The sequence below is a fragment of the Leucoraja erinacea genome, chromosome 5, assembly GCF_028641065.1.
Source record: "Leucoraja erinacea ecotype New England chromosome 5, Leri_hhj_1, whole genome shotgun sequence".
NCBI lineage: Eukaryota > Metazoa > Chordata > Chondrichthyes > Rajiformes > Rajidae > Leucoraja > Leucoraja erinaceus.
In genome coordinates, this window is record NC_073381.1 from 42854953 (window position 1) to 42868779 (window position 13827).

At 36.6% G+C, this 13827-nt stretch overlaps 1 protein-coding gene across 11 annotated transcripts in view; it reads right to left on the minus strand.

The window, feature by feature from the left end:
* dnmt3ab (DNA (cytosine-5-)-methyltransferase 3 alpha b) overlaps nucleotides 1-13827 on the minus strand; it is a 384047-nt gene that overhangs the window by 22157 nt on the left and 348063 nt on the right. For 7 of the 11 annotated variants that reach the window (XR_008723461.1, XM_055635445.1, XM_055635448.1 and 4 more), the window contains 3 exons: nucleotides 11698-11846; nucleotides 8880-8980; nucleotides 2827-2896 (listed from right to left, as the gene is read on the minus strand). Coding sequence is in view for 9 of the 11 variants with exons in the window: in XM_055635445.1 (XP_055491420.1) it covers nucleotides 2827-2896; nucleotides 8880-8980; nucleotides 11698-11846 (320 nt within the window). In the remaining 2 variants the exon portion in view is untranslated. The remainder of the gene's footprint in view (nucleotides 1-2826; nucleotides 2897-8879; nucleotides 8981-11697; nucleotides 11847-13827) is intronic. The other 4 variants (XR_008723462.1, XM_055635449.1, XM_055635444.1 and 1 more) reach the window with 1 other exon arrangement.

Sequence of the window (13827 nt, forward strand, 5' to 3'; positions counted from 1 at the left end):
GTAAATATATTGGGAAACATTAACTGTTCTGGAGAGAAACTGTAGATGCTTGAATTTTGAGCAAAAACAAACCACTGGAGGAACTGAACAGAACAAGCATCCATGCTTAATTGGTAAGAAAGATTGATTAGGATATCAGATAAGGAAGGTGATGTCTTGATACACGAGTATCAATATCCATTGATTTAATTACAGAAATGTGTGCCACCAATCAAACCAAAATACCGGCCTAAATTTGGGGCTGCATTGATGAAGTTGTCACTGTTCACGATCATTATTATGCCCCAATAAGCAGTATCTTTATTGATCCACACACATTGCATTAAACATGGAGATGTGGCATCTGTTGTCAAAGATATCCTGTTCCTCCATTGGGTGCAGTGTGGTAGTCTTTGCAGAGGAATTCATCACAGAATTATTCGTTTGATGTGATGTCTAATTTTATATACACTACTTTGAAGAAAAGTCTTTAAATCGTATTGAATGAGAAGAGTTCCTAATCAGTCTCTACCCCTGAAAAAAACCTGGAGAAAAATGGACAAACATTTTGTCAATAACAAAGTAATTTATATTTCCTTTATCGGTTTCTTTATGATATATCAGGTTCTATTTAAATCTAGTGTATCTGCCAATTTTTATTTTGCTCTCTGTAAATGAGTTAAATTTTATAATGATGTGTTTTTCTTTATCTGAAAACACCCAGGTACTAGAAATGGTGATTCGTAAAACAAAATAACATATCCCACAAACAACATACAAAGACACAAATTACAAGGCCCTACTGTAGAAATTAAGAAGTAATCTACAAATTTTCATAGCTTCTCTCCTTTCCACTTTTGGAAATGCATACCAATCACATGTGTTTGAGGTGGCATATTTAATGGCTCCTGGGCGCACACATTGCTCTTTCTTGCTTATGACTCTTTGCTCATGACATTGGTCTTTTGTCATTTCATATTGACCTAACCATATCAAAAACTCAGAACTTAGTGTGGTTATTATGCATTTCATCATCCACAGACTGTTCATATGTAATGCAATTTTTAAAGCTGAACCTGCTTTCTGTTCTGCATTATTTAATAAATTAGAGACCTTGCAAGTAACTGTGACTTCAATTGCATTTCTGGTTTGTAACATGAGATCTCTGGGTGAGTTAGATGTGAACTATTTCAGTTTGCTTAATCTGTGGCACTTGATCCTGACCAAGTGATCAAGTGGCTTCAAGGATTTGTTTCAGTTTAATTCAATTAGCAAATTGTGTGCCGCTGTACATTTAAGATAGCAGCATAAGTAGTGTTTCTATCTTCATTGAATTCTGAATTTATGCAGTGGTTCAAGAAGATGGTGCAACAGTACCTCCTCAAGGTTAATTAGGGTGGGCAATAAAAATGACAAAATAAATTTAAAATTATAATTTAAATCTGTGACATGAGTAAGCTGTATATACAGCATCTCCTACTACATTTAATATTGAGCAAAATACAAAGATGAATCCACAGATTAAATATGAATTTCCAATTCCATGTAAATCTTGTTGTCAAACTATTTCAGAAGCATTTTGCAGCTGTCAGATCATAGATGCATTTTATCATTTGTACAGCCAATTGGACCATATTTATTTGTTTATATTAACTTTAAAGAGAGGTTTTGGTATGTTTGATATGATCTCGCAGATGCTCTTTGTCACCCTCAAAAACAAGGGAAAATGTTCTAGTTATGTAGCTGTTCTAGTTTTATCTATTGTTTTGGATGAAAACAGAATATGATGTCTAGAGGAAGTCCATGATGCATGTCCATGAAGGATAGTTCAACTGAGAGCATCAGCTACTAATCGGAAGATTGAAATATAAATGGAGAAGAATAAAGATGAATTCACCTTTAAAATATTACTAATTACAGGCTGATTTAGAAACTGAACAGGATGATTCAAAGGGTGGCAGGGTAAACTAGTGATATGCAGCATTAACCCTTATGTTCTCTTCAACACACATCCTCACATATCCTTTAGTTTACTAATTATGATAATGGTTGACGATGCAAGACAACACTGCAAACCAGTATGTTTGAAAATTAATTATTTGGGATCGTTATGGGATTAAATTTGCTTTTCAGTTAAAAAATAATAGTAACACCGATTTAGTTTAAAAAAAAGATATATTAATCTTTTTCTGCTGTTATCTGTTCCCCTTGGGATTATGGAACTCTGTGACTAAATGGCAGGATGAGCAATGGTGACTAACCTGAGCAGACACTGTGTTCATTTTACATCCTAACCGATCCACCAAATGTCTGTGGAAATAAAATTGTGTTGAGTATAATACTGAGCACCCAGTCAGAGCTGTCAGTTAGGTGCCTGGGTTTGGTTCTGTTTAGCAGAGTGCAGTACCTCAAAATATGTGGAAATGAATTTGGTAGTACACAGGTTCAATCTTACATCGCTCCAGTCTAAAGATCAGGCAATTTATCTTTCAAAAGAAATCCTTGCCTGGGATTTCCCCATGGGCAGAGAGTGAGGCTTGGATGTGTGATATAGCAGCCAGTGAATCAATAAACAGTGTTTCTGCAGAGATGGGGAAAATCGATTCACTATTCTTCTCTCCTTGTAATCTGATATAAATAAAGCAAGAGGAACTGGAGACTTTCTCAATCGACCTGTCAGAAAGAGACTGTGGAGAGCAGCGTCTACAAAAGGGTAGGAGAGAAATTAATATGACGTGATTTCAAATTTTAATCATCCTAAAAATGATAGTTGAAAGTGATTGCAAGGTCACTCCCTGCCATTCATTCCAACAATAAAAAACCATTGTACAGATAGCTTGCACTAACCTTTGCTGTCCTGCCATGCTCAAGACAGGTCTGAAGATCAAGTTTATCGTTATACATGGCAACCAGTGGTCTAAAAAGAAGAAGAGTCCATCAGTTTTCTGCCATCAGATTGGAACAAAGAGATGCGGAACATAAATTCCAACACCCATTTTACAGTTAAAACATGAAGAGTTTTGTAAGTGGGGTACGAACAAAACTTCCTACTGTATTCATCAAACCTTTTCTTATCCTCTTTGTACTCTTTGTTTGTTTCCCAGATAAGTTGATACCAAACTCTGAGTATTAATGTCAGTATTTTTCCATAACATGAAACAATACATCTGTATGGTGATTATGAATGAAAAATGAAGTACATAATATAAATATGTCAAGAAAAGTGGAGACTTGGAAAAAAAATGGTTGCCTTAGTATATAGAAATTACATAACTATATGAAATTACATTCGTATCATCAAAACTAATTTTTATGAAAGAGTTGGAACCAAATGGAACACTAAACTGTCTCCCTCATATGTGCAAATGGTAGCAGTCAATCCCAAACTACAATTAAGTTATGAGTATGGATTTGTAAAAGCCTTCAGCCACTTGACTACTTTTAATGCAAGTTAGTACCTTATAACAAAAAAAGATATGAACTGTCTTAAAATCAAATAAAGTAACTGACTCTATTGATGCAGGTAGTGATTATGTGACCAAAATGTCTGAGATTCAATATCAACTTAATATTGTGTTCGCATCTCCAAAAGAATATTTCCAAGTGGACTGAGGATTGAGCTAAGACTTTAATGTGATATGTCTCTAACAAAAATATATTGAGACTTATTGCCTTTTTTCCACACAATAAGAATGGCTCTTTGGTGACTTAGTAAGAAGTTAATATGTTCAGCAATGTTTAATATGAAAGTGTAAGTTCTTAAATATTTTAAGGATAGAGATGTTAATTTTTTTTCAAATGGGTAAATGCATCAACATATCCAAGCTGAATCTTTCATTTATTCTGTAATAAGCAGTTGCAAAGTATTTACTTTGATGTAAATATGTCATAATTAAAGTATATTATTTCACAGTCACTATTTGATAACTGCTAGTTGAACCAAAACCTGGTTTTCGTGACGCTATTAGTATTTGTAAATGATAGTCACCTTCTAAAAGTGCTATTCTTGGCCTGTAGGACCTAATTATTATATTTTTAATTGCATTTTTTATCTAAGGCTCTTAAAACTTTACTTCATCATATTTCCCTCAACACCATTTTTGCAAAGGTCAGAACAAGATAAATTAATTGACAATTAAAAATTTGAGTGAGTCTGGAAGATGAATATTTCCTTGACTTACATTTCATTCAATTCTGAAAACTTTTATGTAAAAAAATCACAGAGAAAAGCTGGTAAATGGGGCATTGTAGATGTATGATATCTTAAGAATATTTATATTGTCTTGTGGTACAAATACACATGTAGCATATGGGGGACTAGATGCTCACAGGCCATAATGATAATGATAAGTACTTCTTATCATTGGCCAAACTATTTCTCCCAGTAAATGCCTTCAAGATAGTGACATGACAAATGCATAATGCAGATGTTTCATTAAAAAACTGCAAATATAAAATGAACAGGAAAGCGAAAAAATAAGAAATTCTCCAATTTAAGAAAAGTTCTGAAGCCCCTTTTCTCAAGCTATTTCCTTTTGGTTCTCCTTTCTAATTAAATTCTGTGCTTCAGAGAGTGGATGGATCTCAAGTTCTTGAAATAATATATTGAACTGGTCATCATGGGGTCTTAGTTTGTTTGCCTATGTCTGAAGTACAGAAATTGGATTAAGTGCAGGAAGTTGGGAACCAGAACAGAAGGTCAGCAAATGAAATAGCTAATAGGAGAACAGAGTTTGTGACCAGAAAGTCTCAAAGGAAGGACAGACATGGAGAGGTTAAGGAATGTGGTGAAATTAATGTGCTGAAGTCAATCTATTTCAGTGCAGGCAGTGTTGTGCTGTGTTGTGCTATGTTGTTCTATGATGTTGACGCCAGCTGACTGGAAGAGCATTTTGTGGAAGAGCATTTCAATGGAAGAGCATTTTGGGAACAGTGATCACAATTCCATATGTTTACTGAAGATAGATACAAAAAGCTGGAGAAACTCAGTAGGTCAGGCAGCATTTCTGGTAAAAAGGAATAGGTGACGTTTCGGGTCGAGACCCTTCTTCCATGAGTTTTACAATAGTTATGAGAAAGGATGAGTGTGGACCATGGGGGAAGGTACTAAATTGGAGTAAGGCAGATTACAGCACTATTAAGCAGAAGCTCAGGAGAGTAAAGTTGTTATTGAGCAAGTCCATATCTGACATGCAGGAGTCATTTAAAGGCCAGTTGATCAGAGTTCAGGACCAATGTTCTAGTAAGGACGAGGGAGAAGAATGGCAAGGTAAAGGAACCTCAGATGACCAAAGAGGTTGCAAATTGGGTCAAAAAGTAAAAGCAATTATATGTGGGGTTGAGAAAGAGGAAGTTGGACAGGGCCTTAGAGAAATATAAAGCAAGCTGGGAAGAACAAGCGAGCAATTGTTGGAAAGGCCAAATGGGGCCATGAAATGTAATTGGCGAGTCAGATTATAGAAAATCCTGAGGATCTTTATATGTACATCATAAACAAGAGGGTAACCAGGGAGAAAGTAGGATTGCTCAAGTATAAATGAGGGCATTATGCTTGGTCATAGGTTGTTGGCAAGGAACAAAATGAGTACTCTGCACCTGTATTCACTCAGGAGAAGAACATGGAGGATAGTGAGATTAATATGAGGAATACTAATATGCAACAGCATTTTGAGATCAAGAAGGAGGTAGTGTTGAGGCTGTTGAAGAGTAATTAGGTGGATAAATACCCAGTGCCTGATTGGATCTGTCCCAAGTTATTGAAAGAGGCAAATAAGATTGCAGGGACCTTGGCGAAGGTCCTTGCCTTTTTACCTTCTTGAATCACAGGCAAGGTCCCAGCGGACGAGAGAGTAGCTAATGTTGTTCCTTTGATTATAGGGGCAGTGGAAATAATCCTGGAAACATTATAAACATTCTGATGTTGATCAGAACTGATAGGTTTTAACGTATATTTAAGAACATAAGTGTAATTTGTGTTTGGGCATATGTGGTATATGAAAATAATTCCTAAAGCAATCAATCCTCATACCATCAGTATGAATCCAGGTTGTTACCAAGATTTTGCTACACAATCTTTGGAGTAGGACTCGAATCTGCAACCTTTTGGCATGCTGTGGAGTGACTGACAGCCACAATTGCCATACTTGAAATAGGGAGAACTGGATGGTTGCTGGAACTGTGATAATGGGGTTGTGGCCTAAATAATGCATTCATTTGGCCTAAATAATGCATTCATTCTGTTCCAAACATGGGTTAATCTCACCTCCTGAACCAACAGCACTTTCCAATTTAGTCCCTAAACATACTTTTCATTATTTTAAAGTTGAACGTAGATTATATCAACAAAATATATAAAATAGTGCCTAGTAGATCACCATATATAATTAACATTTACTACAGAGCATTATTTTAAAAGGGTCAATAGCTCCTTTCAAATGCTGAAGAGAAGGGTTTTAAGAGTCCATTGGACAATACCTCGGGGAGCCTGAGGGTAAAATAAAAGCAGAAGAAAAATTGAGTAACTCAAAACTGAGTTATATTTGTCTCCACTGAGAAGGAATAAGAACACAATTATGGCCATTTGTTTCCAACCTTGAAGCATGACAACAGGCTTTCCAATAACTGAAGTGATATTAATTTTTTGATGTGATCATTAGGAATTTTCCAGGATTGAGATCAAACCACAGCAGTTTATGCACATGCTTTTTATATGTACATGAAATGCAACAACATTCACAGTAAAATTCACAGGTTACTATAGAATGCTTCCCTAGTTGAGTCTACCTTAGTTCATTGAGTCAATGAAAACTTGAAAGAAAGATACAGAAACACACTGAAAGGGAGAGAAAAAGAAAAGGAAAGAAAAAAATTCAGCAACAAGGAACATGCAAGAATTTACTGGGAGCCAGACTCAATTTTGTTGATTGTCTGTGACAGTATATTTTTGTAGTTTTCATCAATTGTAGAGATGTGAAGTTGTGATTGTGGATCAGGAAGCCACATAGAACGGAATGTGAGAATTGGTTTAGCATACACCCATCCTCTTTATGTATTTTTCAGTTTCCACGAGTATTTTTTAATTAAAGGATGGCCTTCCTGCATTTGCCATCATAAATATGCACAGTCAACCTGATTAGATATTATTTTTCCCTTTATGTTAAATTGTTCACCCTACAAACCAGGAGCATGTATATCGTAAGGTTAGGATTAAGTATGGAACATTTAAATATGTTTCTTTATTCATTATAACTTTTGATATTCCCACATAAACGCTGATGAGCTGCTTACTATTTCCAGTATTTTGATTACTTAAATTTTTATTTATAAAATATGCTAATTTTAAGAATTACTTCAACCCTTCAATACTCTAATTAGGTATGTTACAATACTTACCTTCAGCGGTGCTGCAATTCTGCCACTGGCCGTGTGTGCGATTTTGGCGCCTTTGAGGGGGGGGGGGCGTGGTTAAAACTCGTTTTTTTTCCTACCTTGTCCTGGATTATATTTGGTTGGAGTGCAAGCTTTTGCTGAAGAATCGTTCCAACGGGCGTTCCGTGTATTTATTTTTTAAAATTGCGCGACAAGTTCAGCGCTGAAGTAATTTTAAAATCAGCTTCTAAAACCATCAATGCCGACAACGGGGACGCATTTCAGGTACAGGACAGGTAAACGAAAGCCGTTTATTTTATATATAAAAGTGCTCCTTAAGATGCCTTTAATTCACATTTTAAGTTGCAAAGTGGTGATTTTTTCCCCCATATGAACCGGCAGTATTTTTGCTGCCGATACAGGATTAAATTCACTGCAACCGCAACGTTCCAAATGATCGTGTTCCAGAAAAACCCACTCGCAAGATGATTTAAATGGCCATTAATTTACAGGTATTAAACATTAAATTCCTTCCATTTGGCCTATAAATCAATGACAATGAGATTTAAAAATTATGTTATATTGTGAATTCTTGTGTGAATGTTATTTGGACACTTAGGCTATTTAAAAATGTTAATCTATTCTTAAGAAATTGATAGATGTTTAGATCTAGTAATTGAATTTTGTAATTAGCTACAATTAGGTAACTAACTAATTATATGCTTTAATTTCAAGTCATCTAAGTAAGATTGTTTCATCTTTGTTTCAGAATGCTTCAATCTATAATAACTGAAAATTTCTTTCAGTTCTCTTAATTTTTAAGAAAGTTATGGGTTTTTGACTGCCCTCGATCACAGCTTTTGTGTTTAGTCAATGGAAAAGCAATAGGGAACAAGATGCTAATTTCTGAGTATGAATATGGCCATAACCTTTTAAATACTGAAGATATGAACGTGAATTAGGTGTCAAATTAAACTTCTTTTTATGCTTTATCTGATGGGATAAATTACAGACATGATTTTTAAAATCTCAAAATTTTGTAACATTGCTACTCTAATCACAAATATAACCCCAACATAAAATATGGTGTGAAGCATTTAAAGACAAAAGTGTAAAAGGACCTAATCAACTGCAATGATTAAAAATAAAACACTGACAATTTATAGCTTAACTAGTGTGTAGCTATTGTCTAAAAACATGTTAACAATTTCAAGCTTCAGTATTCCTTGCCAATGAATTTTACCAGTTCAGGATCAGCTGGAAAATACCACAGAGATAGACTACCTTGGCAGAAATAGGAAAATTGCCCAATATGTGTCAACATGCAACCTGTCCACCAATCTGGATGTAGAGAACATACAGCACAGGACAGGATGTTTCTCGCTAAAAGGAGGTCTGCATCGAAGACAGGAGGAAATCAAATGGATATCTTCGCTCCATCACAAGAGGTTCTTTGACCATGGATAGAATACCCTACTGAGTCTCACTGTGTAATGCTGTCCACTGGCTAATTCTCAGTTTGGCTCCCTCACCGTTCTTTCACCAACCTGTTCATACCAGGAAGGTTACCCCAGAAGTAACGGGCTCGATGGGCAGCAGAGACTTCCTTGGCATCAATCATCACAGGATTACACTACCATAAAAAGAGGAAATGATAAGTGCATTAATTTCATGAAATTGAACAATATGTTTTGAGAGAAATCTTCTTTCACCCTGTTACCTCCTTCCCCAACCCTTACTTTAAGATCATAAAACAAATCTTATCAATTTGAATTTCTAGAATAATGTTTTGGTGCATTGAGAACATAAATTGGCTTTTCCCATGTATTTTAATCCATTGTAGTTGTGCTGGGTTTGTACTGAATTTACAACTAACAAACGGTGCTGGCAGAGGTAAATGACAAGTGAGTGAATAGCTGCTTATGAGTAACTATTAATAGGAATGACAGAACTCCTCTGAAAGAATAATGGAACTGAACACAGCCAAGTTGACCATACGAAAATTATATTTGACATCTGCTGGAGGGTGTGACTAGCAGAATAGAGGTTTGGGAGCGTATTTGGATTTCTGAGAGGTTTTCAAAAACATTTGTCACAGGAGGCTGATTAACTAGGATAAGAACCATGAAATAGGGGATAATATACAGATATGTATTGAGAATTGGTTACACAACACTTTGGGTGCTGGAATCTTCAATTCTAAACATTCCTCTGCTGGAGAAACCAAACGGATCAAGCAGTATATGTGGAAGGAAATGTAAAGTTGAGACAAGACCCTTGCATTAGACGTCCCCTTCAATGGATGTTGCCTGATTCACTGAGTTCCTCCAGCAAATCATTTTGCGTATTGATAATTGGTTATTGGGCAATGAGTCCCCACTGGAGTTGATGTTTTGGCCCCAGCTTTACATGGTTTAGATCAACAGTTGGACTGAGGAGATATATCATATTTTCAAATTTGTTGACCATACCAAACTAGATTCATACACAGGAGGATGTAAAGAGGTTTCAAGGAATGATTGACAAGCTAAATGACTGGATGAAACAACAGTACATGGAATATAATGTGGAAAAATATGAGGTGCCCTAGGGTAATTTGTTTAATGGTGAGAGATTGGATAGGGTTAATGTCCTACCATGCTGTATGGTTTGCTTTGGATAACTTGTTACCTGAATGCAATACAACTTTCTTAGTATGATAACTCTGAGGCGTTAAAATAATTCCCAAAGTCTACATTTTCTTATTCTAACAACAAGAAACTGCAGATGCTGGTCTGTACCAAAGGTAGACACAAAATGCAGGAGTAAATCTGTGGGATAGGCAACAACCCCAGAGAACATGGATAGGTGACGTTTTGGGTCAGAACCCTTCTCCTGAGCCACATTGTCACCCATCCATGTTCTCCAGAGATACTGCCTGATCTGCTGAGTTACTCCAGCATTTGTGTCCATCTACATTTTCTTGGTTTATGGTTTAACTAAAACAGCCCTTTATCTAGTTTGGTCACTTTTATATTCAAGAGTCAAGAGTTAAGAGTGCAATTGTCATATGCACCAAAAACAGACCAATGAATGTCTTACTTGCTGCAGCCTTACAGGCTCATTGATGCAATAATGTACAAATAGATATCAATATTCAATAATACATTACATTAAAGATCAGTAGTGCAGTCTGTTGTGCAACCAAAACAAAGTCCATAGAAGATCATAGTTGCTGAGGTAGGACCTTTGATGATATTAGTTGCCTTTTTGAGGTAGTGTCTCCTGTAAATCCCTTTCATGTTGAGAAGGTCAAAACCAATGGATTGGGCAATGTCTACATTTTCTGCAGCTTCCTTAGTTCCTGAGCATTCAAGTTACCAAACCAGGTTCTTGGTGCAACCAACCAGTGTGTTCTCTACCGTACACCTGTAGAAGCTCAATAGAGTTTTCGGGGATGTACTAAATCTCCTCAATCTTCTAAGGAAGTAGTGTCGTTGACAAACTTTCTTTGCAATGGCAACATGGGCTGGATCCAGGACAGATCTTCAGAGATAGGCACTCCCAGGAACTTGAAACTGACTTTCTCCTCCCCCTCGATTAAGGCAGGTTCATGGATCCTCAGTTCTGTCTTCCTGGTCAATAATCAGCTCCTAAACCTTGCTAAAAATTGATAACAGGATTGTGTTCATGTACCATTCAATCATATTGTCAATCTCTATCCGTTACTCTGACTCATTCTTACCTTTTATCCATCCAACAATTAAGGTTTTTGTGTGATTTTAAAGATGGCTTTTGAGTTGTGTCTGGCTACACAGTCATGGGTATTGAGAAAGTAGACCAGGCGACTGATTTAATTTGACATGTGAAGGATTGATATCTTCATCTGTGCAGCATCTATTACTTACATCATTAATTTTGATCTCACATTCATGACACTCACCTTCACCTCCAATGACTGAAAGTATTTCCACATGAACGCTGACTTGATATTTCTGACAGCATGACAGGATACCTTATATTTAAACACTTTTCATGATTGCTTTGTCTCTTTCTGGTCTTTTAAGAAGCAGCCACAATATGACAATTAAAAAGGTGAGTAGTGTAATAATTTGTCTGCTAATTCAACGTATTGGAAAGCAATTGGGAAATACATAATAGACTTGGCTACTAGATATCCAATTTTAGCTTTTTACATTTTGCTTTATACGAAATGATTTTCATTATAATTTAGGTTGAATTAAAATAAAAAGGTAAGTTGTAACATAGACACATTAAATTGTCTTTGTATTGAATGAACAGCAATCTTATTTCATAAATTGATCTGCATTTTTGAGAATATCTTTTTTGTTCTGCCTCCACAAAACATACCTCTAGAAAGCGCGAGATGTCTCTCTTGTCACTGACTCCCATTGCCACCACATTTTCAAACAGCCAGAAAAATGGCCTGTTGTCTCCTTCTTTGGGTCTTGTTTCATGAAGAAGGCGGTAGAACTCAAAAAACAGGCGGCCTGTGCCTTCTGAAAAGTAAATTAAAAATATTGTGCACCTTAAATCATCAGAAACACATTCCATGTACTTGTCATGTCTCAACAGATGTGGGATCTACCACAATGCCACAGAAAATAGTATCTCAGCCTTAAATTCTGTCACGGCCAAGAGATTTAATTATCAACATGGGATTTCAGTATTGAATTTGAAGACATATCGTGTGAATGCATTTTACAATAAGCAGGAATGCTACAGATATATGAGGGGAAAACCTATGCCTTCATGACGAGGTTCAAAATCATATTTCTGGTGGAGATTAAATGTGAAATTTGCAATATTTAGCCCTAATTCATCCCAAATGTGCCTCCTTCAATTTTGGGATATTATTTATCCCTCTCTGGAAATGAGCCTCCTTTATAATAGGTTACTCAGATTTCAGCAGCTATTTAAATTCAAAATCCTGGTTTCCTTGGTCTCAGGATATCCAACAGACAGAGAGAGGCAAAAAGAAATGGGAGAAATGGAGCTAAAAGTCAGTCCCGTGAATCCTGTATACTTGATCTGCCAGCCCCTAACCATATTCTTTCCTCTGCTCTCTCTTAATTACCTGCTATTTGCACCAATCAAACCCAGACTCCTGCCAGACTTCCACCATAATCTTATTCTTCATCTCCAGACTTCCATAAACATTTGTTCCCCATACATCTTCTTCTATTATCTTCCCTGCTAATCTGGTGATCTTTATTGGAGCTCTCATTTTGGTCCTAATTCCTGCTCTGACCAACTCATTCAATGTCCTAACCTCTCCCTACCCACTCCCAGCACCCCCACACCAACCTCATTCCAGGTTTTAAATAACACCATCTCTCATTCATGAAACCCATAATGCTTCTTGATTGGCAGAGACAGACTTGCCCACTATGCCCTCGGTATTCCTAGGATTTTCAGCTCCAAGCCAGTCAATCAATATAGATAGTACACAAAAAAGCTGGAGAAACTCAGCGGGTGCAGCAGCATCTATGGAGCGAAGGAAATAGGCAACGTTTCGGGCCGAAACCCTTCTTCATACCGAAACGTTGCCTATTTCCTTCGCTCCATAGATGCTGCTGCACCCGCTGAGTTTCTCCAGCTTTTTTGTGTACCTTCGATTCTCCAGCATCTGCAGTTCCTTCTTAAACAATCAATATAGATAATTGTGGTTAGAAAAAAAGAGAAAAAACCCACAGAAACTAGATGTTTCACAATTTCCAGTCGCCTCTGTCATCCTCCGACTCTCCCCAACCCACTCTACCCTGGTTTATTCCCATAAATATTAATGCCATAACCTTCAACCTTCAACCAAGTACACACCATCATGGAAGATTTTAGCAATGTGAATAAAGTTAGAACAAAGAACAAAACATAGCTCAATTATTATTTAAATGTCTGCAATCGTTTATTTTTCCTATCAATCATCTTCATTGCTCCAGTTGCTATGTAGAACACTTTAAAGAATCTCCTGCACAGCCACTGGAGAAATGACAGTAGATACAAGATATTTAGAAAGAGTATTGATTTTTTGCTGCGATGTATTACCTGAAGTTTTATTAATCAATAACATTTGGTTTGTCACTTAGCTTATTGAAAGATTAATGTGAGAAAACACTTCACACTGCAATTACCATTTGAAATATCTTAGATCAAAATGCTGTCAAGATTGCTTCTGGGGCTAAGTTGAAAAGTGCTGGAAAATGGATGCTGTCAACATGATGCATAATTAATGCTTGTCCTCTAGACCTTGTGCAAGCTGCATACAAAATCTGTCAACAGGATTTTGGTGAATGTGCCATCGCCCGGTGGGGAATTGCCTCAGCGCAGAGGGAGAAGAGGAGGGGAAGAGACTGCAGCCTTAAGATTTTTGCCTCCACCACAGTGAGGAGGTGCTTGGAGGATACACTGTGGTGGATGTTAATTTGTGCTTAGTGTTGTTTATTATTGTATGATTGTATGTATGACTGCAGGCACGAAATT